Source organism: Durio zibethinus, chromosome 16 (assembly GCF_047325235.1).
Source record: "Durio zibethinus cultivar Kanyao isolate XHJ-2024 chromosome 16, ASM4732523v1, whole genome shotgun sequence".
NCBI classification, from domain to species: domain Eukaryota; kingdom Viridiplantae; phylum Streptophyta; class Magnoliopsida; order Malvales; family Malvaceae; genus Durio; species Durio zibethinus.
Window position 1 is genome coordinate 2828805 of NC_143177.1, and position 22730 is coordinate 2851534.

At 34.1% G+C, this 22730-nt stretch overlaps 3 protein-coding genes across 7 annotated transcripts; 2 read left to right on the top strand and 1 right to left on the bottom strand.

The window, feature by feature from the left end:
- The first annotated feature begins 2078 nt into the window (after positions 1-2078).
- LOC111291806 (uncharacterized) lies at positions 2079-15175 on the top strand. Of its 5 annotated transcripts, XM_089745167.1 has the most exons (8): positions 2579-2741; positions 4336-4673; positions 4758-4841; positions 4952-5122; positions 10941-13224; positions 13558-13673; positions 13863-13978; positions 14573-15175. In XM_089745167.1, exons 2-8 carry the CDS (start codon positions 4367-4369, stop codon positions 14678-14680), a joined length of 3186 nt encoding a protein of 1061 aa, XP_089601293.1. In that variant the 5' UTR covers positions 2579-2741; positions 4336-4366; the 3' UTR covers positions 14681-15175. The 5 variants fall into 5 exon arrangements, with proteins under 5 accessions (XP_022739584.2, XP_022739574.2, XP_089601293.1 ...); XM_022883849.2 differs by having other exon boundaries at positions 2079-2741; positions 4336-4841; XM_022883839.2 differs by having other exon boundaries at positions 2568-2771; positions 4336-4841.
- A 200-nt stretch (positions 15176-15375) lies between these two features.
- LOC111291819 (GPN-loop GTPase QQT2-like) lies at positions 15376-18598 on the bottom strand. The gene is made up of 7 exons (XM_022883880.2): positions 18519-18598; positions 18238-18355; positions 17982-18096; positions 17621-17847; positions 16970-17260; positions 16077-16282; positions 15376-15974 (listed from the first exon to the last, which is right to left on the bottom strand). Exons 2-7 carry the CDS (start codon positions 18331-18333, stop codon positions 15689-15691), a joined length of 1221 nt encoding a protein of 406 aa, XP_022739615.2. The 5' UTR covers positions 18334-18355; positions 18519-18598; the 3' UTR covers positions 15376-15688.
- A 602-nt stretch (positions 18599-19200) lies between these two features.
- On the top strand, positions 19201-21195 carry LOC111291799 (small ribosomal subunit protein uS19x-like). The gene is made up of 4 exons (XM_022883825.2): positions 19201-19350; positions 19440-19588; positions 19687-19744; positions 20721-21195. The coding sequence occupies exons 1-4, from the start codon at positions 19348-19350 to the stop codon at positions 20967-20969; spliced, it is 459 nt and encodes a 152-aa protein (XP_022739560.1). The 5' UTR covers positions 19201-19347; the 3' UTR covers positions 20970-21195.
- The last annotated feature ends 1535 nt before the right edge of the window (positions 21196-22730 follow it).

The window sequence follows — 22730 nt, forward strand, 5'->3', positions numbered from 1 at the left end:
TTGACCTGGCCCTAGGTCGCAACTTTTTACTGGCATCTGCAATAGCAATGATTCAACTTCCTAGCATCTACTCCGAGGGTTACTAAACTTAATTATACCTTTGAATCTTCTATATGCTTAGGAAAAAAAAGTCCAATTTTCTTTTTGTTCTCCCCCTATATTGGGGTAGGGTCTAGATGCTTGGAATCCTTTTATGCCGACCTTGGCTGGACCAAAGTTGCCAAAGTTGGATTGTTCTACCTGATGCACAAGCGAGGCCATCCCATTTGGGTTCTTCACAGCAAGCTCAGTTCAACAACCCATAAAGCGGTCAAATTGCCAAGGCCAATAAATTTTCCGAAACAAAAGATATGAATATTTGGTTTATGCATTTTTTGTTCATTAGGTATGGATCCTTGAGTCTCGGTGGTTCTGCGTAACATCCCATGTTAAAAGAAAACATTAGGTTTCACCTTATTTTAACAGGGTTTTGGAGAGAAATTTGATAAACATTTATTAATGCTGGTGATGAATTATTCTTTTTATCATAAACATTACTAACTTGCCACTTTGATTTGGCCATTCTTCCTTAGTTTCTCTGTCTCTCTCACTCTTCAAAAGGCCAATTAATATCATCCCTGTTGACGTTATTTCTTATTTTAGTGACAAAGTAGTTGGAAGTTTGAGTGGAAAGCCTATCATGCTTGCCATAAAGAAAACAATTATGAGGCGTAAAAAGTAATATTTCGGAAAACGTTCCCACACTCAAATCAGTTAGATCTAGAGAGATAAGAAGCGAAGGGTAGAAAACGATGGTAAGAGAGAAAACAAAAGAGTAAAATATGATGCAGTTTTATTTACCATCATAATGAAGCTAAAAGATCTCTGGTGACAAATTGGTCTCAAAATTTCAAGCTCCATCCACGGTGGTTTGTTTTTACTAGAAAAAGAATCTCATTTACATTAATAAATTTGGATGACTTGCATTCAGTTTAGAGTTTAAATCATAACACATGCAATTTATTTTTATTTTTATTTTCAGGTGCTATTTAAAAAAAAAAGAAAAACATTTGGATGACTTTGAAGCTGTGCTTTAATGAATAGGTAATTCTAAACTGAAGCTTATTAATCTGAAAATTAATATTTCACAAAGAAAGGGGATCTTTTAACCATGAACAACAATGATTGCTACTTTACAACTGCTGGGTTTGATGGTCACAATCATTGGAAAAACCTTCACAAACAACCAATCTTTATACAACCTTTATATATGGTTACAGAAACCTGTGCTGTGGATCATTCTACAACATCAGAAATGGATGGTTCCTATGCCTCAAGTCATGTCCCGATGGATAGACAAAGCTTTGACAGTGACCATCCCACTTTCTTAATTAACTTCTAGTGGCGTTGAGATGGTCCATACTCTAAGCTGGTGGTGGATACAGGACCAGAAAGTCCAGACCCCTAACCCAATTGTTATATAATGAATTAAATTTGTTCACGTGAAATTGGGGACCCCTCCCCAACCCCGAATTCAACGGTATCTGAAGATCAACATCATTCAAATTGTCAAATTGCTTAGTATCTGCTCTCACAGAACTCCTACTTATTTTTTGTAGCGAAATTTAGTTACTTGCGCCAATTTGAGTATATAAATATATATATATATATATATATATATACACACACACACACACACATTGATATGTGAACAGGATCTTATATATACATACATACATGGCTTTCTTGAAGATTTATGATTAATTCATTATAGCATGTAACGCCTCATAGGTATATGATCTTATAATAGATCATTTAGAACAAGGTAATTATAGTAATTTCATTTCATGCATATGCAGCCATATTTGTGCATACATGATGTAGTTTCTGTGAATTATGACAATATCTAAAAAACCAGAAGACAATGCATTAATGTTTACATGTGATTTATATGCTGATGAAAACGAAAATGCATTAATGCTTGTACTCTTTTCATGCATAAATATTAATGAATCAAAACTCAAAAGGGTTGAAAAATAGATTTGCATATTAGCTTTTTTGCCATTTATATGAAGCTTTTATCTACCTCTTACGATATTGGCTAACAAAACATTTCCTTCGTGGGTCTAAAGAGTATTTTGTGACTGAGATTGACTGCTTGAAAAACAAAACAAAGAAAAAAAGTGAGCAATTGTGTGTTTCTCGTTTCTGTGTTGAACTTGTCCATTGAATGAACAGGAAAAAAGTTGTTTTGGGTTTAGTCATACTCATAACAAATCTAACATGTGCTTCAATAGGTTTTACCATTACCATATTCATATAAGCATTTTCCTTGTTTCCCCAGAAATATTCTTACCAAATACATAACTGCATCCTTATAATTGGAAAAGGCGATGGCTAAATTTTTCTCCAAAGAAAAGAAAATTCCAAAAGTTAATGGCATGCAGATTGAAAGCAGTTGCCAATGTTTTTGCATTCAGGACATAATATAATCTCATGATCAGTGTCATTGGCATGCAATATGTCCACGTGGCAAGTCCTGAACCTCATAATTGAGAATCCAAGTAACTTCATGTAACTGTACTTGCAAACAAGGCGTATGGCAGGCACTCACTTCAACTGAAATCTCCTCTCTTTTCTCACATAAAAATCTTTCTTCTATTGGTAGCTACTTTGGTTAGTATTTTTCTTTTCCAGGGGTGGAATAAAAAGAAGCCGCTAAACGAATTAGCTATATTTTCCATGGATTTAGGGTGCAAGAGGTTTGTGATCAGGCATTTTTTATGACTCTGGTATTTTTCAATTTTGATGATTTTTGCAGTAACTTCTTTCTGAAATCTGCGTTTGTCTGAACTTTATATGCTGTTCTTTTACTCATTTTCTTCATGTTTTTTCTATGTCATACTCGTAACTTTGCTTGATTGCCGTCTTAATTATTTACTTTTCTAACTTTTAGTACGGCCTTTATTTTGGTGCAGTTAATTTATGTTTTTGGGTAACCTTTTTTCATGTTTATCTCAATAGACTGAACCTTTTCATCTGTGAGCCATGCATGATTCGAATCATAGATTGTCTCTGTATTTTGCCCTATTTTCATGTTGCTTAGTTTTTTTTTTTTTTTCTCTTAATTAAGTCACTAAAAGGAGACCTATAGTCGATTGGTCTGTTGGTAGAATGCTGGACTTTTAATTCAAGGGATCAGATTCAAATCTTGAAAACTTCACTTACCAAAAAAAAATGTTACTAAATGGAGAGTTTCAAGTAATTCAATCATTGAACTTAATATTTTTGTGGGGAAATTGATATAATCAGTTGCTTGTTTTGGAAACATGTTCAAAATGGACTGGTTTCGGGTGCAATTGTTCCAAGTAATTAGAGGATTGAGTTTTAAGTGAAGTCAGTTTATGTGACACATGCTAAGGTTAAGTTCAACCAAACCTGTGCCAAATAAATAAGAAATAACCAATAGCAGTCATGGATCCATGAACTTGCTTTTCTGGTAGCACCAATAAAAGTACTTGGTCAATCATCCACATGAAAACTTGGCTTGCCGCTTTTGTGGTGCAATATGCAGCCTTTTGTTGAACTTATGACCCCTTATAAACAAATAAAATTTTTCATGCAAGGGGATTTGAATGGTGTTAGTTTGAGAACTGTAATCATTTATCCTGCACAAAGCTGCCAACTCCTGTACAATGTTGTGATTTTCTATCTCTTAATCATCTTCAAATTGTCATGCCTTTTGACTACCATTCAGCTCCTAGAAAGAAATATGAATGCTTAAAATTGGACGTCCATTATAGAATTGCATTTGGTTTAGATTTTCTTGTGGTGTTCCACTTTCTCGTACGCTCATGAAGTGTTTGCAAAATCTCCAATGACTTTCTTAATTAAGTTGTATATTTATGGAGGCTCAACTGCTATATTATGTGTCATACTGCACTACTAATTAACCTGCTATGCTCCAGATAAAATCTGCTTTTATTGATGCTTTTCAGAATTTGGTGCTGCATGTCCTTTAGCAGCATATATATTTATTTAAAAAGGAATTCATGTAGTGCTGGTGGAGGAAGACATAAATTTATGACATTATCATGTAGTAATGTCCTATATGGAGTGGATCAGAGAATCAGACGATTGTCAGCATGGCATAAATTAGTCTTTTCTGCATGATAATCTTGCTTTGGGTTGGGTTGGTGTAACGGATTCTAGATAACATTACTCATCCTCCCGGTTCCAAAGACTTGAATGATTATTGGTTTTTTTGCCTAACAAACTGAAAAATCTTGTTTCCTTGTCAATTTCTTTTTCGACAAGTGCTATGAGTGTTAGTAATTATTCACCTTGGAATTTCAGGATTGCAAAATGAAGAGTTCATCCAACAAAAATGAATGTGGAAGATGAGAAGATAGATCCGGTGACCGATTTAGGACTTGCTCTGGGGTATTCCAATCAAAGCATTCAGAGAAAATTGAGCAATGATCTCGGTGCAGGTGCAAATGCAGCTTCAAGGATAGACATGACATTTGTGTCCACTGACCCCTTGTCAGAATTAGTTTGGTCTCCACAAAAAGGACCCAGACTCAAATGTACCGACTTCAGCTTTTCTGATAAAAATCATTCCCTTGGTAGGGGTTCAGGACCAAGCAATGTGATTCTTTCACCACAACAAATTAATACATCTGCAAGATCAAGTAATGACAAGCCTATAGATGAAGAAAATTTCAATACATCCGTATCCACATTTCATGATATGAATACTAAAGTTGCCAATATAGATAATTCAGACAAATCAGCTAGGGATAATGATGGCATCAGGTTGTGTCATGAACAGCTGACATATAATGATAATTCTTTCCAAGGCATGTTAAGTTTATAAAGCATTTATTTATTTATTTATTTATTTTATCGTATCTTTCCCTTTCTTTTGCCCTAAAATTGCCAAGAAACTCTCTAAACTCTCTTTCTGTAGGAACTGCTGGCTTTTTAGAGGAGATAAGCACAAAGAGAGGAGAATCTGATCAAAATCTTGGTGAAAAGAATGATCTAGCAGACTCTAAAAGAGCATATGTCTGTTATCGAGGCAATAGCCGAGTGGCTGAAATAGCTGAGGCAATGGAAAATAATTTTCCAAGTTCACCAGGTGCTTGATGATGCTGTCTTTCTTACTTGTTTAGTACCTTGAGAAAGTAACATGTCCTATAAAGTCTCACAGCTTCCGTTTTGTGTAATAAACTGTTATAGATGTTGGGTCTAAAGTAACAAAGACAACAGCATAGAAATAATATATCGTAATAAACTCATAACAATAGATAATAATCAATAATCAACAATGTAGAAAAATAAAGTTCACCAAGATTTAGGTGAAAAACCTTCTAGTGTAAAAGAAAAAGCCACGAATCACCAAAAAAACTCTACTATTAAATATATATAAAGTTCACCTCTAACTAAAACTAAAGCTAATTAATAACTAGAGAGACAATTGGAGAAATCTCAAACAGGTGACTCAACAAATACATCATGGATTTGTTCTTAAAGAGCTTTAAACTCAATTTTCACCGTTCAGAATATAGAACTCTGAATCATAAATCTGTTGACAATATTTCAGCTCAATCGGACAATGGATTGACTTTCGTTAAACCAGCTCTTTTTTCTCCCTTTTCTCTCTATTTTTCTAGCTTTCTTTTTCCCTTGGTTTCGATGCCACCCTCTGTTTCTCACCTTTTAAACACAGCCCCTCTTTTTTTTTCATTAAGTAGGGTTCTCTTAGGTTAAAGACAAAAAAGGTTTTAGGCCTTTTTAATTTGTCAAAATCAATTATATGGGGTTGGACCCTACATATTTTTAACAATCTTCTCCTCCAACCCCATTAGGAGGAGATTCATCATCATAGCAGTTTCATTTGAAATTTATCTTGGTCAAGGAATCCATTTCGACCAAGTTACTATAGAGCTCAAGCTTTTCCCTGAAAAGTGTCTTAGTCAACATGTCTGTTACATTCTCATCAGTATGGACTTTCTTTAACAATATCTAATATTCCTCAATCACCAAACATAACCAATGATATCTAACATCAATATGCTTTGTTCTAGCGTGGTACATGACATTTTTACTTAAATCTAAAGGACTTTGGCTAGCACAAAATACCACATACTCTTCTGATTCAATTCCAATTCAAGAAGAAAATGTTTCATCCAAAGCATTTCTTTACCTGCTTCGATTACTGCTATATAGTCAGCCTCTATAATTGACAAAGCAACACACTTCTGCAATTTAGATTGGCAAAACACAGCTACTTTTACTAAAGTGAACAAATACCCTAAAGCAAATTTTCTACCATCAAGATCACCTGTCATGTCAGCATCAATAAATTCTTTTAGAACTGGTTATGAAACTCCATAACTCAAGCACATTTTTGAGGTGCCCCGCAAATATCTAAAAAGTCATTTCACTACTTCCTAGTGAGTCTTTCCTTGATTAGAAAGAAATCTGCTTACTACACCAACTACATGAGTAATGTCAGATCGTGTGCAAACCATAAGATATATTAAAGAGCCGACTGCAAAAGAATAAGGAATATTAGACGTAGCTAGTTGTTTTTTTTTAGTCATTGGACAAAATTTTTTACTCAGATGAAAATAGTTGGCAAGTGAACTGCTAACTGATTTAGCATATTGCATGTTGAATGTACCTAAGCACTCATTTAACATACTTTTTCTATGACAATCACAACTTTTCAACTCTCTTATCCTGGATAATATCCATATAGAGAATCTGCTTTGTTAGACCTAAATCCTTCATGTCAAAAAACTTAGACAATTATTCTTTCAACCTGCGAACCATATCAGCATCTTGTCCCACAATCAACATATCATCCACGTATAATAAGAGAATAATGAAGTTGCCATCAGGGAATTTTCTGACATATACACAAAAATCTATTGCCGTTTTTTTATAGCTATGGCTCATCATAAAAGAATCAAATTTTTTGTACCACTATCATGGAGCTTGTTCAAGCCATACAAGCTTTTATTCAGTTTGTAAACTAAGTGCTATTTCCCTTTCACTTCAAAACTCTCAAGGTGATCCATATAAATGTCTCCTTGTAATTCACTATGCAAGAATGCAGTCTTAACATCAAATTGCTCAAGCTCAAGATTCAAACTAGCTACTAATCTTAATACCACTCGAATGAAACTCATCTTCATAACTGAAAAGAAGATCTCATCAAAATCAATGCCAGATTTTTGAGAAAAACCTTTTACCATTAATCAAGCTTTATACCTCACTAGTTTGTCACCATCTTTTTTTAACTTGAACACCCATTTATTCTTCAACGGCTTCATCCCCTTCGAAAGTTTAACAAAATCATATGTACCATTTTTTCACAATGACTTCATCTCATCTTTCATTGCTTTTAACCAATGCTCTTTATCTGGAGTCGTCTGTACTTCTTGTAAGCCTCTAGCTCCTTCTCACTAGTAACTAAAATAAAATCTGAACTTGAATACCTTGTAGATGGCCTGTACTCTTTGGTAGATCTTCTAGGCTAAGACTCTACACCACCTAATGCCAAAGGTAGCTCCTCCTACTCAGCACTCTCTGGTGGAGAGGACTACTTACCCTACTCAACACTCTCAGGTAGAGAGGATTGCTCCCCCTGCTCAAAACTGGTTGCATCTAACTCATCACTAACTGTGGCTAACTCATTCGTATCTTCAAGTTTTGTTTCTTGCTCAATTCCACCATCTATAGCTCTTTTCGATGAAAACCCTGTCGGTGTTGAAACATCACACTCAACAATAGCCCGTGTAGCCATACCCTATGGCCAAATTTTTCATCACCATATCCTACAAACACAGTGTGTGATTTTACTATCAAGCTTTGACATCTGCTCTCTCAACACATGCATGAATGCTTTACACCCGAAAACTTTCAAAACACATAGTGTGTGATTTTACTATCGAGCTTTGACCTCTACTCTCTCGACACATGCATGAATGCTTTACATTCGAAAACTTTCAAATAAGAGTATGCAGCATCTTTCCTTGTCCACACTCTTTCTGGAATGTCAATGCCCAAAGAAACTGATGGTGATTTGTTAAGCAAATAACAAGCTATGTTAACTGTTTCACCCTATAATGGCTATGGTAATTTTTTTATCCTTAACATACATCTGACTTTTTTTACAATTGTGCAATTCATCCTTTCAGCTACACTATTATGCTACGATGTTTCAAGTTCTGTCATCTTATGCCAAATCTCATGCTTTAAACAATACTCTTTAAAGTCTTTGGATGTGTATTCCCCACCATTATCAGTCTAAATACACTTCAAGGGTAACTCTATCGTCCTTTTCACTATGGCATGGAATTTTTGAAAGTACTGTAACACCTAACTTTTGTTTTTCAACATACACACCTAGGTCTTATGTGAAGCATCATTAATAAAAAGAACAAAATACCTGCTACCACCCAATGACTCAACCTCAATGGGACCACATACGTAAGAATAAATCAATTCCAATCTATTTTCTTTTCTCTGAGAACTCTTACGAAAAGAAACTCTACTAGGCATGCCAAACAAACGATGATCACAAGAATCGAGAGACATACCTTTGGTCAAGGCAATGAGAGACTGTCTTGTCAAAACCTATAACCCCTTCTCGCTCATGTGTGCTAGCCTCTTATGCCACAAGTTTGCTGAAGCATCATCCTTAATGGTATTTATCTAGTTGGCATTCAATTGCATCTATGTCTTGTACATTATGCAACATAATTTTTTCCTTGCAATTACCATAGATCTTTTGAGAAGCTTCTATTGCCCATTCTTTTGTCGATTCTCATATCCTTCCTTATTAAGGTCATTAATAGCAAGCAAGTTCATTCTATAACCTGAATGTGTCTGACATCCCTCAAAGTCAATATGCTACCCATACTAGTTTGTACAATAATATCACCAATTCCAACAATCTGTGACACACTCTTGTTTCTCATCTTGATGTAACCAAAGTCTCCTGCTTTGAAAGTTGTATACAAGTCTCTCTTAAGAACACAATGATATGCCGTTCCTGTGTCAACTATCCACTGAATGCCAAGATCACTAACATGATTACAATCACCATGTATACAAATCAAAGTAACTGAATCACTATCTAAATTCACTGCGACAACATTGCCATCATTTGAACTCTTACCTTTTTGGCATTTCTCATATTTTCGCTCTTGCTTCAAGATTTTATAGTATCGCTTTTATATGACTTGTTTTACCATAATGAAAGCACTTCACTTTACCTCTAGAGTTAGATCTATATTTATACTTACTACAGCTTTTTGAATTCTAACATCTGTCGATGTTTCTACCTTTGTTTTCTATTACTAGAGCTTGATTCCCAAGGTTTAAATCTTTTCACCTTTCTTCTTCATTAAGCATATTGTTCTTTATCATCTCCAATATCACCTTGTAATTAGGAGTTGAATTAAGAACAGTAACAACTAAAGTATTCTAGTTGTCTGACAATGAACCCAAAAGAAATAACGGCTTCATTTCATTATCCATTTTAAGCTTCATAGTAGTCATCCGATTAAATATATCTTAAAAATCACTCAAGTGCTCTGTAATTGATTAGTTATCCTTGTACTGTAATGTTGCAAGCTTTTTAACAAGCACAACTTTATTCATGGTTATTTTTTTCTCATACAATGCTATCAATTTTTTTCAAATAGTGTGGGCATTTGTCTTGTGCATTGCATGATGGAATATACTAATATCAACCCATTTTTTTATTGTAGCCAATGTCTTTCTGCTTAACTTCTTATAGCTTTCATTTTTTGTATTTGTTGGTTTAGCCAAATCATCCAATACCAATTCATACAAATCTTTGCAGTATGAATAATTCTCCACCATAAGTTTTTAAATTGAATAATTTGATACTGTTAATTTTATCATGAAACCAATATCACCCTTCATGATCTCAAATAGAATTTACTTCTGTCCTGGGTTGCTTCTGTATCAATGTCTCAAAAGTAACCCTCACTTCAATACCGCTTGTTGGGCCTGAAGTAACAAACACAAAAATGCAAAAGCAATATATTGCAATAAACCCACAACAATAGACAACAATCAATAATCAATAACATAAGAAAAATAAATCACATCAAGATTTATGTGAAAAACCTTCTAGTATAAAAGAAAAGAATCACAGACCATCGAAAAATCTCCACCATCAAATAATGGATATATAAAGTTCACCTCTGGCTAAAACTAGAACTAATCAACAACTAAAGAGATAATTAGAGAAATCTCACCAAATAGGTGACTCAACAAATATATATTGAATTTGTTCATAGATAACTTCAAACATGATCTCCACCGTTTAGAATGTAGAACTTTGAATCATAAAGCTGTTGACAAAATTTTAGCTTAATCAGACTACGGATCGACTTTCGTTCAACCAACTCTCCCTTCTTCTTTTTTTTTTTCTATTTTCTGACTTTCTTTTTCCCTTGGTTTCAGTGCCACCCTCTATTTCTCACCTTTTAAACACATCCCCCTCTTCTTTTTATCAAGTAAGGCTCTCTTAAGTTAAAGATAAAAAAGGCTTTAAGCCTTTTTAATTAACCAAAACCAATTATATGAGGTTGGACCCACATATTCCTAACATCACGAATCATGAATTTTATATATATACACTAGAACATGATTATAAGAATCTTATGCTTACTTTACCTTAGTGCTTTAGGAAACTCAGGAGCAGTTCCAATACTTTTGCTAAAAAACAAGATACACGGCATTCTAAATTTATGTTCTTGTTTCCTTTTGTCATTGCTAAAGCAATGAATTATTTTGACATTCTTTTGTCGAATAGAATTGATCTTTTGTCCTTCCCCTCCCCCCCCCCCCCCCCCCCACACACACACTTGACATATAACCGATGCATTCTTTTCTCAACAAAAAAACAGATGAAAGGAAACCACATGCAGCACAAATTGAGTCCTTGTTCAACTATCCTGCTAATGAAGCCAGAGATGTTGGCAGTGGGACTCAGTTGTCAAGAATGGAGATGGTCTTGGCATCTGAAGTTAATACCGAGAATGAATGTGACGCATGTGGAACTCCAGAGAAAAATGTGACTTCCCCTGGTAGAAAACAGGTGGAGTCAACTTCATTAATGGAGAAAAAAGGAAAAAGTAAGATGAAGGGAGGCATTTCTTCTAGACTTTGGCCTTTGGAAAAACTTGAGGCAACTGCTGAAAACAATTTGCAGACTCTGATGGGTGATAATGCATGTGTTGCAACAAGTAAAATTTCAGGTTCAGAATCTGCATCTGAAGTTGAAAAGAACTTTCAGCACCATAAGGAGATACGACCAGAGAAGATGTCCACTGATAAACATTCTCCAACTAACAGCAGAATCCGTAGCTGTAGAAGAAAAGGAAAGGAAAAAGATTTATCTGATGGAGATGTTAAAGGAATGATGTCAAAAGAGGAGGATGACAGCCATGAGAGTGTTCAAAGTTGTAATAGCGCTGGATTATTCTCTTCGGGCAAAAAACGATGGGGCTTTGAGCAACAGTTGACTGTGGGGAGCAAAAGAGCGAAAAAGCAAATCGCTGAAGGTCCTTGTTCCTCATCATTTGTAAAACAAGATAGCTCCTTCATGAACTGGATATCAAACATGATGAAAGGCTTTTTGAAATCGAAAGACAAGACGCCATCTTTGGCGCTTACTGTTGCAAATCCTAATCAGTCACATGAGAGTCCTGACAAGAATCTTGACACAAGCAATATGAACCAAGACCCTGGGTGCAGAAATATTGGATTTCAATCTGTTTTCCACTCAATATATTCTCCAAAGACTAAGGTCCAAGGAACAACAACACAAAATGAAAATTATCAAAGAGGATTTGAGCTGACTAACAAGATTTGTGACATTGATGCTACTCCAATTGCTTGTCATGGAGAAAATTTCAACTTTCATGAAGGATTTCTGCTATCAAAAGAAAGGTTCAAAGAACCAATATCTGGTGGCAGAGCAGGTCCACCAACCCAGCCAATTATTTCATCCATGAATTTGTCTCCCAGTAAGAAAAGTAGTGACGGAAATTCTGCAGGGAATAAGAATTCATGCAACTTGGCAGTGGGTGTGGAGAAAGATAGAGCAAGCTCTAGTTCTTCTTTGGGTAAAATTAAGGCCATGAACACCGAGAACATTGATTCTGACCCACCGTCTGAAGGAAAGACAGCTCATAGCATTGGTTACCAGCGCAACCTTCTAGAGAGCTTGTGGATAACTTGCTTTACTCCTAAGTCTTCTAACTCCTTGTTAAACCAGGATACCGGTTGTGCTGTTGAGCGCTCAAGTGACTGCATGAAGCTTGTTCCTTGCTCCCAGAACAATGCTAATTTTTCTAGCAACCCCAAGATTGTGGAGGCTAGGCAGCAATGTGCCGAAGAGCCACTAACCAGCTCTGGTAAAGAATTACCGAATTGTGCTACTGAAATTGAGGCATCCATTGGTTTCAATAAAATTGCAGTCTACAATGACCAGAAATCCAAATGTAAAGTGAGCTCTATTTTATCCTCCCCTGGATTAAAAGATTCAGAGGTGATGGCTTCTCATTTTGCTAGGAGATTAGATGCCCTCAAAAACATCATGCCTTCTGGTGTATCAGACAATATAGTTTCAACTATCACCTGTTTCTTTTGTGGAAGAAAAGGCCATGATTTGCAATATTGTCCAGAGACAACAGATATCGAGATTGAAGATCTTTTGAGGGATATGAAGTCACCTAATAGATTGGAAGAATTGCCTTGTGTGTGCATTAGATGCTTTGAGCTTGATCACTGGGCTGTTGCATGCCCTAACACATCCTCTAGAAGTCAAAATCAATCAGCACATAGAGCTTCTTTGGCTAATCTCAATGAACTGCAATTTTATGAAAGATTTGAAGAGAAAAAGACACTTTTAGATGACAATCAAGAAGCTATTGCTGCACGTACAGTTTGCAATGGAATTGATGCTGAAAAAGGGCCCAGTACTAATTATGGGGTTACTATAGACAAAATGAGATCAAAAACCAATGTGAACAAGAAATATGTAGCTTCCTGTATCAAGCAAAATGAGTTGAAAGAAAACCAGATCATACCTTGGGGCAATTTCGACAATCAGCAGGTTTCCAATATGCCAAAGGCAATCTTCAAAGCTGTTAGGATGCTTCGTTTGTCACGGACAGATATCCTGAAGTAAGTAGACCAACATTTTCATTGGTAAATTCATTTTCTTAAGTAGTGCTATGTCAGATATTTTTCTTAAAGATAGAGGTCAGAGAGTTAATCCAAAGGACAAATGGTTATAGAATCAGAGAAGACCATAGGGACACTAAATTTCATACAATTAAAATCATCCTCCAGCTTTCTTACACACATTTTGAACCATAAAAGTTTGACTGTGATGTATCTAAAAGAGTGGCAACTGAATGTGATACATTGGAGAGGGATTGTATACTGCCAGTGTCTTTTATGTTGCTTAAGTATAATACTAATTCATTTAAATTTGTAATGACATGTGGACATCAGGTGGACGAATTCAAAAATATCACTCTCACATCTTGAAGGTTTTTTCCTGCGTTTGCGGCTTGGGAAGTGGGAGGAAGGTTTAGGGGGAACTGGATATTATGTTGCCTGCATAACCGGTATGACACTGAGTGAATTGTGGTATTTCATGCTTGTTTAGTTGTCAGTTTTGTTAATAGTAGATCATTTGCATTTTTTTAGCAAGTTGATGCCTTGATTAGATGTACTTAATGATGTATAAGTTATGTACTGACATTTTCCCTATTTTCTCTCATTTTATGTACTCATTTTCCTTCTTCTACATGCAGGAGGGGCACACGGACAGGGTTCACAGCAAAATCCCAAGAATTCCATCTATGTTAATGTAGGGGGGATCAAATGCTTGGCTGAGAGCCAATACATCTCCGACCATGATTTTCTTGAGGTAAAAAATATCAACTTCGTTTTTTAACCTCATTCAGTTTTAGGGTTTCTTTGTATGTAAGCCATGAGGGTTTTTTCTTTTTTTGTTTACCATGAATTATGGTCATCAGTGACAAGGGATTTACTGGCATTCAACTTGATGATGATGTTTCACTTTTTGCCTAAGAAATTTTCTATGATTAGACTTTGACAGTTCAATGTAGAAATGTCCGGACATTGCAGATCTTCAAAATAGTAGTCATGAACATCAACAACCGCTTGTTGTGAACTTTATTTATGATTAACCTCTTCTAACTGAGAGCAAATGGTATTTCATGATGCAATTTCTGAAATTTTTTTATCATTTTGAGTAGCTCTTAGCAGCCATTGAAGTTCCATTCATGATAACACGATAGTCAAGCTTGTCAACTGCCGTTACTCTTCAATTCTTAGATTATTAGCTTAATGAAAAAGATTAAAACCCAACTTGGTAGGGAGATCACATTAGTTGAAAAAGTTTTGTAGAGAAGATTTTGATCTACAAAACCCCATTCCAACTCACTTCGTATTCATATTTTGCTTGACGATACAGTCTAACCAGCTATGCGTTTTGCAGGACGAGCTTATGGCATGGTTGCATGCAACCACAAGGAGTGGTGGCAAGATTCCGTCGGAGGAAGAATTGACAACGAAAGTTAAAGAGAGAAGAATATTGGGCTTCTAAGCTCTTTTTTTTTTTTTTTTTTTTTCCTGTTTCGGAAGTTCAAATACATTGCCTTCTTTGCGCAAAACTTATCAGGCAGTTATGTTTTCTTTTTCGTAAAAATATTTTACTTGTAATCACTCTTTGCTTTCTCCTTTTTTAAGGCTTCATTTGAGGTTCAGTCATAAAATGTATTCCCTGGTGCCATGGGAGCAATGTAACTTTTGGTGGCATGGGAGCGTCCGAATGCGACTCCGAAATGGAGCCAGAGTCTTTGGACCACCATTTTTTTGGAGCTTAGTGCAAACATGTAAATAACTTCACCACTTTTAGCTCTAGAATATAGGTGCTATGGGATGCGATATTCGGTGTCTTTTTTTTTTGGTTCTTTGGGTGAAGATCGTGTAATTTAATTCTTGGGGGAAAGTGTCGTTGCACACTTGGTCCCCTAACAAAATCCACTGGAAAGAATCATGTTTTGAACTCGTGTGATGAAATACATGTATGCATTAACAATGGCTCAGATCACATTTGGTTTCCCATTCGCATGAACATCCGTTTTCATGGCTAACCGGGAATAATTATCTCCTCCCCCAATGGGTCAACAAGCAGCAGGGCTTAATCTCTCTCCTTTCCTCCTAAACTAGTGAAATGGTAAAAACTCTTACCAGGCCGATTACAAGCCGGATTATATACTTGAACTGAGGAAAAAAAAATGACACAAACCCACCCGCTAATGGCTTTTTTTGGGTAAACTTTTAATGTGCGTTGAAAAGATCTACAATTCCTATTTTTAAAGTTAGGTGAATCATACTATACAAGCATTTTGCAAGCAATGCCAACATTTTTTGTTATTTGGATGATTGGGTATAGACTAACTTAAGCACAATACCCACATATTTCATCCAAACTGCTTAACGGTTCAGTCAATCGATCATCTACAAAGTTTAGTTTAAAGATAATTTACTGCCACAATAAAACCTTTTTGATTCAGTTTGTGCTGCTAACCCTGCCAGTGTTAAACATTTGTTAGAAGGAGAACCTGGCAAACTCTTCGTCTTCATCCTCATCTATAAGATCTTCGTCCTCTTCGGTGAACCTCTCATAGTCATCATCTTCCTCTTCTGGTTCTTCTACTTCATCTTCTGGATCCATCACTGTCTTTCCTCTTCCATCTCTGTCCTTCAAACCAGTACTCAAGACAACAGTTTCGCCCCTGGATTGTTCCATATCCCTCCTCAACTTATCCATGCTCTCTTTCCTGCGTTCTTCCTCTAGACGTTGTTTTTCTGCTCTTCTCTTGTCAAGATCAGCCCTGTAAAAACAAGGATAAGCAGGAAAAAAAACAAATTTTGGTTAATAATTATTTGATAAAACACCCCATTCAGTTGTAAAAATTAAAAGAGGAAGGCAATACTTATAATTTTCCATGTATTCCTCAGCACTGGCTTCAATGGCTTTAAAGAATTCATCCATTCCAGCACCAGAAATTGCAGAAACTCCAACAGATCGCAGATTCTTATAAAATTCATCAAGAGAAAGGGCGAGGCTCTGAGTTAGAGTTGATGTATATGAAGTATCTGAACTTACTGCTGCTTGAAATGCCTCAAAATCTTGCATCCACTGCACAAATGATTTGTTCAAAACAATAATGTGATTACAAAGCTAACAGCTCATTTTATATATTGCATGTCAACAAGAAAAGGGGGAAACAAATAAAATTTTAGAACCCTAAACAAATGGATGGAAAACAAGCATAAGAAAATGTAAAACAACATAATTCAATAATTATATCAAATATGAAACTCAAGATCACTTTAACATTGGGAAATCATCAGGAAATGCTAGAAGTTTTGAAATCATCAGGAAAATTCTTATGGAATAGGAGCAAGATGGGATGTGAAATCCTGCTTCAAAAGTTCGATTACCAGTAGAATGGTTGTAGATCAATCAAGCGTGCACAGCTGTCATTGGAAATAAGTATTATGCATCTTTCGTAACACAGAAAATGGTAATAAATACATTTTGCATGTGTGCAAGCAAAGAAAAGAGAGAGAAAAAGAAGGGGTGGGTTTAGGTAACAAGTGTTACCCAAGTAGGCCAGCAACCCAAAGCAGCCAACTGCCATGTTTCTTTTTCATACCTCAGCTCTGATATCTCAATCATTCCTAAATCCTTTAGATATTTGTAATCTTACAATCAGGAATAAACCATATACCATAAGGTACAATCACTAAATGGAAACAATTGACAAGATATTATAAAAATCCCAAAGAAAATATTTGCAGCTAATATGGAAATTAATTGTACCTCTAAAGCAAACTGATGTTGTGCGACATCAGTCTTGTTGAAAGCTAATACAAGAGGCAACCGTGTCTTGTAGAGGATGCTACAAGCATAAAGCATGTTGCTCATAAAAGTAACTGGACTTGCTGAACGAGGTGTATCCACTACATAAGTGACTACAGTAGGAAAAGTTGAAGCAAATGCTTCTGTAATGATAGCTCCTGAAGCAGACCAAGTAAATATCTCAATCTGCCCAGGAGTATCCACAAGAACATAGTCAAGTTGATCTGCTCGCCTCTCAATTACTGAAATAACCTGAGATCGGATATTTGCAAAGTCATTCACATGAAATGACAAATGGAAAGTGTCAAGCATCAAAATATAAAATGCACAAAAATGGACAGAGTAAAGAAAGATAAAAACAGCTACGATTCTGTATGCACATGCATTGATGCAAATAACCTTTTTTTTTTTTCTAAATAAAACATATCCATATGGAAGCAACATTATAGGTTAGGGTTAAAGTCTATTAAGTATAAACTTTGCAACAAAGCCAGTCATTTGCCAGTTTAAACATTATGATCCAAAAAGGCTAATTTAAAAGTAAATGTAATTGATGGAGACTGCCATTCAGAGGACTAAAAAGCCTAATGCAGAAATTTCAGAAGACTTTACCTCATCAAACTTGGTAGCAAATAAGTTGAGTGACGTAAGGATTCCTCCATTAGGTCCAAGATTGAACTGCTTCATCACTTCTTTATATTTAACCGTGTCTCTTATATCAATATTAGCTCCAAATGGAAGGGTCATCACAGCGGGGTCAAGGTTCATCACATAACCCCTAATATTAGAAGCTTGAGTGTGACAAACCAGCCTATGAAGGAATGTTGTTTTCCCACTCCCTAATCAAATCAAACAACATATGTCAACTTTAAAGTTCATTCAAACAACTCGCAAGTAACCTGAATTTGATAGAGACCAAATATGCAACATATAAAAAACATAAAAACCTCCCAATTCAGGTTTCTTGGATTACCTGCCATTCCAACAACAATAATAATAACTGGTTTTCTCTTGAAACCGGCTGAAGACGACTCAATATTTAGTTTGTTCATAGAATCAGAAAGCTTCTCTTTTTCATCATTGCCTCCCTACATAAGAAACCAAATAACCAAATACTAATTTGATGAACAAGCCAACATTAAAAAAAAAATAACAATAATTAAGCTTCTTTTTTGAGTTGGAACGTTTAACTCAAAATTAATTAACAAAAGCAGAACTCTTTTAGGTACCTTTGATTCCGAGGATTCCTGGGAATCCAATTGCATTGAAGTTCCTTCTTTTGGGGCTTTAACATTCGATTTTTCCAACTCAGAATCAATTTCCATCTTCAATAAAATCAAATTATTTCTGAATAAAAACAAAAACCCAGAGAAAGTTTACGATATTTACGATCAGCATAAGAAAAAAAAACGTATTTTCTAAAGAAAAAGAACTCAAAGATAAGCAGAAACACAGAAAAGAAATGGAAGAAAAATATGAACTTGAATTAAAAAAATTGATGAAAACGAACCTATTTAATGGAATTCTTCAAATGCTTTCAAGTTTCGAGTTTCGAGTTTCGAGTTTCGTGTTCAAGGGTTTTCTGTTCGTGAGAGAAAAAATAATAAGGGTTTATTTATTTATCAACTCAGAAAATGGGTGCAAGGCTGAAACAGGCCTTGGATTTTGCTTGGGCTTGGAGAAGCCCATAAAGAGACACTTGGGCATGAGAGGAATAAAAGATTCCGCCCTCTCTTATTTCGTAAATAAATTATTATAAACCTCTTTTTTTATTAGTTTTTAATTTATTAAACTCAAAGAAAAAATTATTATTATAACTCTTTTTTGAAATTTTCATAATATTTATTGGACTGAAGTTCAAATTCATAATTTTTAAGCCTCAGGTCTAAAAATTAAAAAATATTATTTAAAATTATAATTATAATTATATATAATTTTAATAAAATAAATATTTTATATTTTTATATTGATATAAATTATAATATATAATTTTTATATATAATATAATATAAATATTTAAATTTTAATATTAAATATATGAATCGGCAAATCTACTTACTTCAATATTAAATCATGTTATTTTTTATTTTTTATGAATGATTATTATAATTAAAAAAATTATCTCGACCTAATGAAAATAGTACACTTTCCGTAATGTAAAATACAAAGGACCCAGGCCCTTAAAAGCAAACATTTCTGAATCTGATTTTAGGGTTTTAAGCCTTGATGCATGTATCTATTTATATAAGCAACTTATCCAAGCCCTTTCCATTTCTTCCACCTCCACCAACAAACCCTAGCGGTTACCGCTCCATCTTCAGAACCCAAAGCTTTCGGCCATGGTAAAGGCTGTCCCTTTCCTCTACTGGTTTTTTTTTTTTTTTTTTTTCCTTTTTCTCTTACTGTGGAGTGAATGCATAAATTTTGACAGGCGGATGCTGAGACAGAGGTGGCTGTGGCCGGAGTGCCGAAGAAGAGAACATTCAAGAAGTTTAGCTTCAGAGGCGTTGATTTGGATGCTCTCCTTGATATGTCCACCGATGAACTCGTCAAGCTCTTCCCTGCTCGTGCACGCAGAAGGTGATAAGAAAAAAGAAGATTCGATTTCTCATTGTTTTGCTTTTTTTACTGTAAAAATATTAAATGGGGTTTTTAATGTTTTTATTATGTGATTGTAGGTTCCAGAGGGGTCTCAAGAGAAAGCCCATGGCTTTAATCAAGAAACTCCGCAAGGCGGTAATTTGATTTTGACTCTGTTCTTTCGTTTCTTATTTTTATCAATTATAGTCACCGGATTTTTATTTAGATCTAGGAGTATTTGTTTTATTTTTGTTATAGATTGGACCTTTTATGAATCTGGAGTTTAATTCAGTTGGTTTATTAGTTCATGGCTCACCTTAAAAGGCATCAAGCAATTTTGGGGTTCAAATCTTCTTCCTGCAATCTCTTTTGTAAAAAAAAATAAAAAAAATGGAGCTTTGTCTAAGGCCTAACTGTCAACATGTTACTTGAAACTCATGTTTATGCTAAAAGAAAGATATGATTAGAGAGTTTCTTATGTTAGGTTATTGGTTCCATGTCTCAAAATTTTCTTATTATGATTTGTCTTTCTCCATAGAGGATTCAATTGTAATTGGAAATGAATTTTTTAGCAAATCCTACTAGCTGTAGTTGAGTAAGTCTCTTTTGTTTAAGTGTGTTGTTGAAAATTGTTACTCTTACTTTATGTACTTTATCAGATTGCATTCTGTTCGTTCATTATGTCTCAAATTATGTGCAAAGCCTTGAATGTTTATAACAGAATATATAGTCCCAGTATGATGAATTTCCAATCTTGTTCTACTTGCAAATAACTTGCAACCTATATTGCATGCATGATAACTATCTGCTCTATTTGTTTGTAGTTTCTCAGTTCATTTTCCTCTTAAATTTCCACGCTCAGATTCATTGTCAGATAGTTAACAATACTTGTCCTATCTTACTGTGATTCAACTCCTAAGAGATGTTTCTTAGTATAATCAAGATTACCTGATCCTTATTAGAAGTCAACAAACTGTTTTCACTGTAAAACTGTTGTTTGTTTGTTGCTGGATTGTCATTCTAAATTGAGCTTTAGAGAGTATTATCTTGTTTGAACATCATTAGTGTTTGATTATTCTATTTAAGTTAATCATTATACTCGTATAATATTTGCTCTGATATATTGAATCAGAAAAGGGAGGCCCCACCTGGTGAGAAGCCAGAACCAGTCAGAACCCACCTGCGTAATATGATCATTGTACCTGAAATGATTGGAAGCATTATTGGTGTGTACAACGGCAAGACATTCAATCAGGTTGAAATCAAGCCTGAAATGATTAGCCATTACCTTGCTGAGTTCTCTATTTCATACAAGCCAGTTAAGCACGGTAGACCTGGTATTGGTGCTACCCATTCTTCTAGGTTCATTCCTCTGAAGTGAAGTCTTTTCCTGCAGCCTGGATACTTGATCTGGTGTTACTATGAAGAGATATTTATGGTGATCAATTTATGTTTGTTGCACTTTTAGTACTTTAATTAATGACAATTTTATATCCATTCGGTTGTTATATTCGACAATGAGTCTCTGTTGCACTTGCTCGTGTTTTAAAGAGGTGCTTTGAATGTTTATATCTAGTTGAAGATGTCAATGATTTGGTAATTTGCAATTGCTGGTCTTTGAAATTTGATATATGGTTTGTTGATTTTCACAGCCTCTGATTACATGATTTGATAGCCGAAAATGAGTTTATGATTGCTCTGATTTACTAATATTTATTTGTAAATAAATAAACTATTTATTTTTATTTCTAAAGAACCTTATAGTTATCATAGTTTGTAAAAATTCATGTTGATAGATATATATATATATACTATTTGAGGTCTTTAGTTTTAAGCTATTATTATAACTATTTTTATGCTTTCTTAGTTTTTAAACTTTTAGCATTACGTTCGAAATTTCATATATCTGTGTATTATTTTTGTGCTGGTATTGTTGCTTAGATGTGGCTTTTAATTAGTCTTAAAGATCTTTCAAAGGTATGCATACGGTTTTAGATATTAGGAACATGGAGCAAAAAATTAAAAATTGTAGTTGTTTAAAAGAACTTTATAATCATATTTTGTACGTGAATTCTCAATTAAAAAATCATATATCGATAATCAATTATAGTATTAATAGTTTAGTTGATTTATCTATTATGTTTTTTTTTTAAAATTGTTTAGTAAAATTGATATACTAAAATACAAAATAAATAGTTTTAGGACAAGTTACTTGATTAGATTTAAATAAAGATTTCGAATCATTATTAGTAAATATTAATAAAAAATTAAAATTATTAAAAGTTGATAAAAGTCAATTAATTGATTTTGGACTTTTATATTTTGATAATATTGTTCTTACTTTAAACGATAATAAACTATCATTTTTTCAACCAAGTTTTCTAAAGTTGAAAAATTAAATTTTAAATCTATAAAAGTCTTACAAAATATTTTAAGTATAAAATGAAAAAAATCATAGTTTTTAAAGAAATGATTGATTATTTGAATATGATAAAAAAAGAATTATATGAAACACATATAAAACTTTTTGAAATGTTTAATTATCGTTATATATTTAATTATGATATTATCGATAAAAGTAGTTCAAATAAAAAAGATAAAATTTTAACTACTAATCCAATACTAAAAGATAAAACTAGTAGTACAAAATTTTCATCTTTTGAAGAAGTAGATGAAGAAATCAATACTAAGCTTATATTTATGAATCTTGATCAACAAAAAGTTGATAAGGAAAAAAAAAAGTAGGAGAAATTTCTAACCAAGAAATTGATAATAAAAGGCTTGATAATAGAATCGAAGATAATATTTATAAAGATGAAATTAAACAAATAGGAACATCTTTTGGAATTGTTATAGAATTTATTTTGCAATCTAATTTTATAGAATCTTTAAACAAAAAAATTGTAGCTCAAAGAGGAACATATTTAGATCTTTCAAAAATCTTTATAAATGATTATAAAAAAATCATTAAAGATTGGGTACATCTATGATTATTGTAGTAAATAACTACAAAGACACTTAGTCTGAAGAAAATTTTTTAAATTATTTCTATGGAATATTTTAAGGAGATATTTTACAATTTTTACACAAATGGAAAAAACTCCGAAGTAGGAAATGTTCAAAAAGTAACATTTCTAAATCA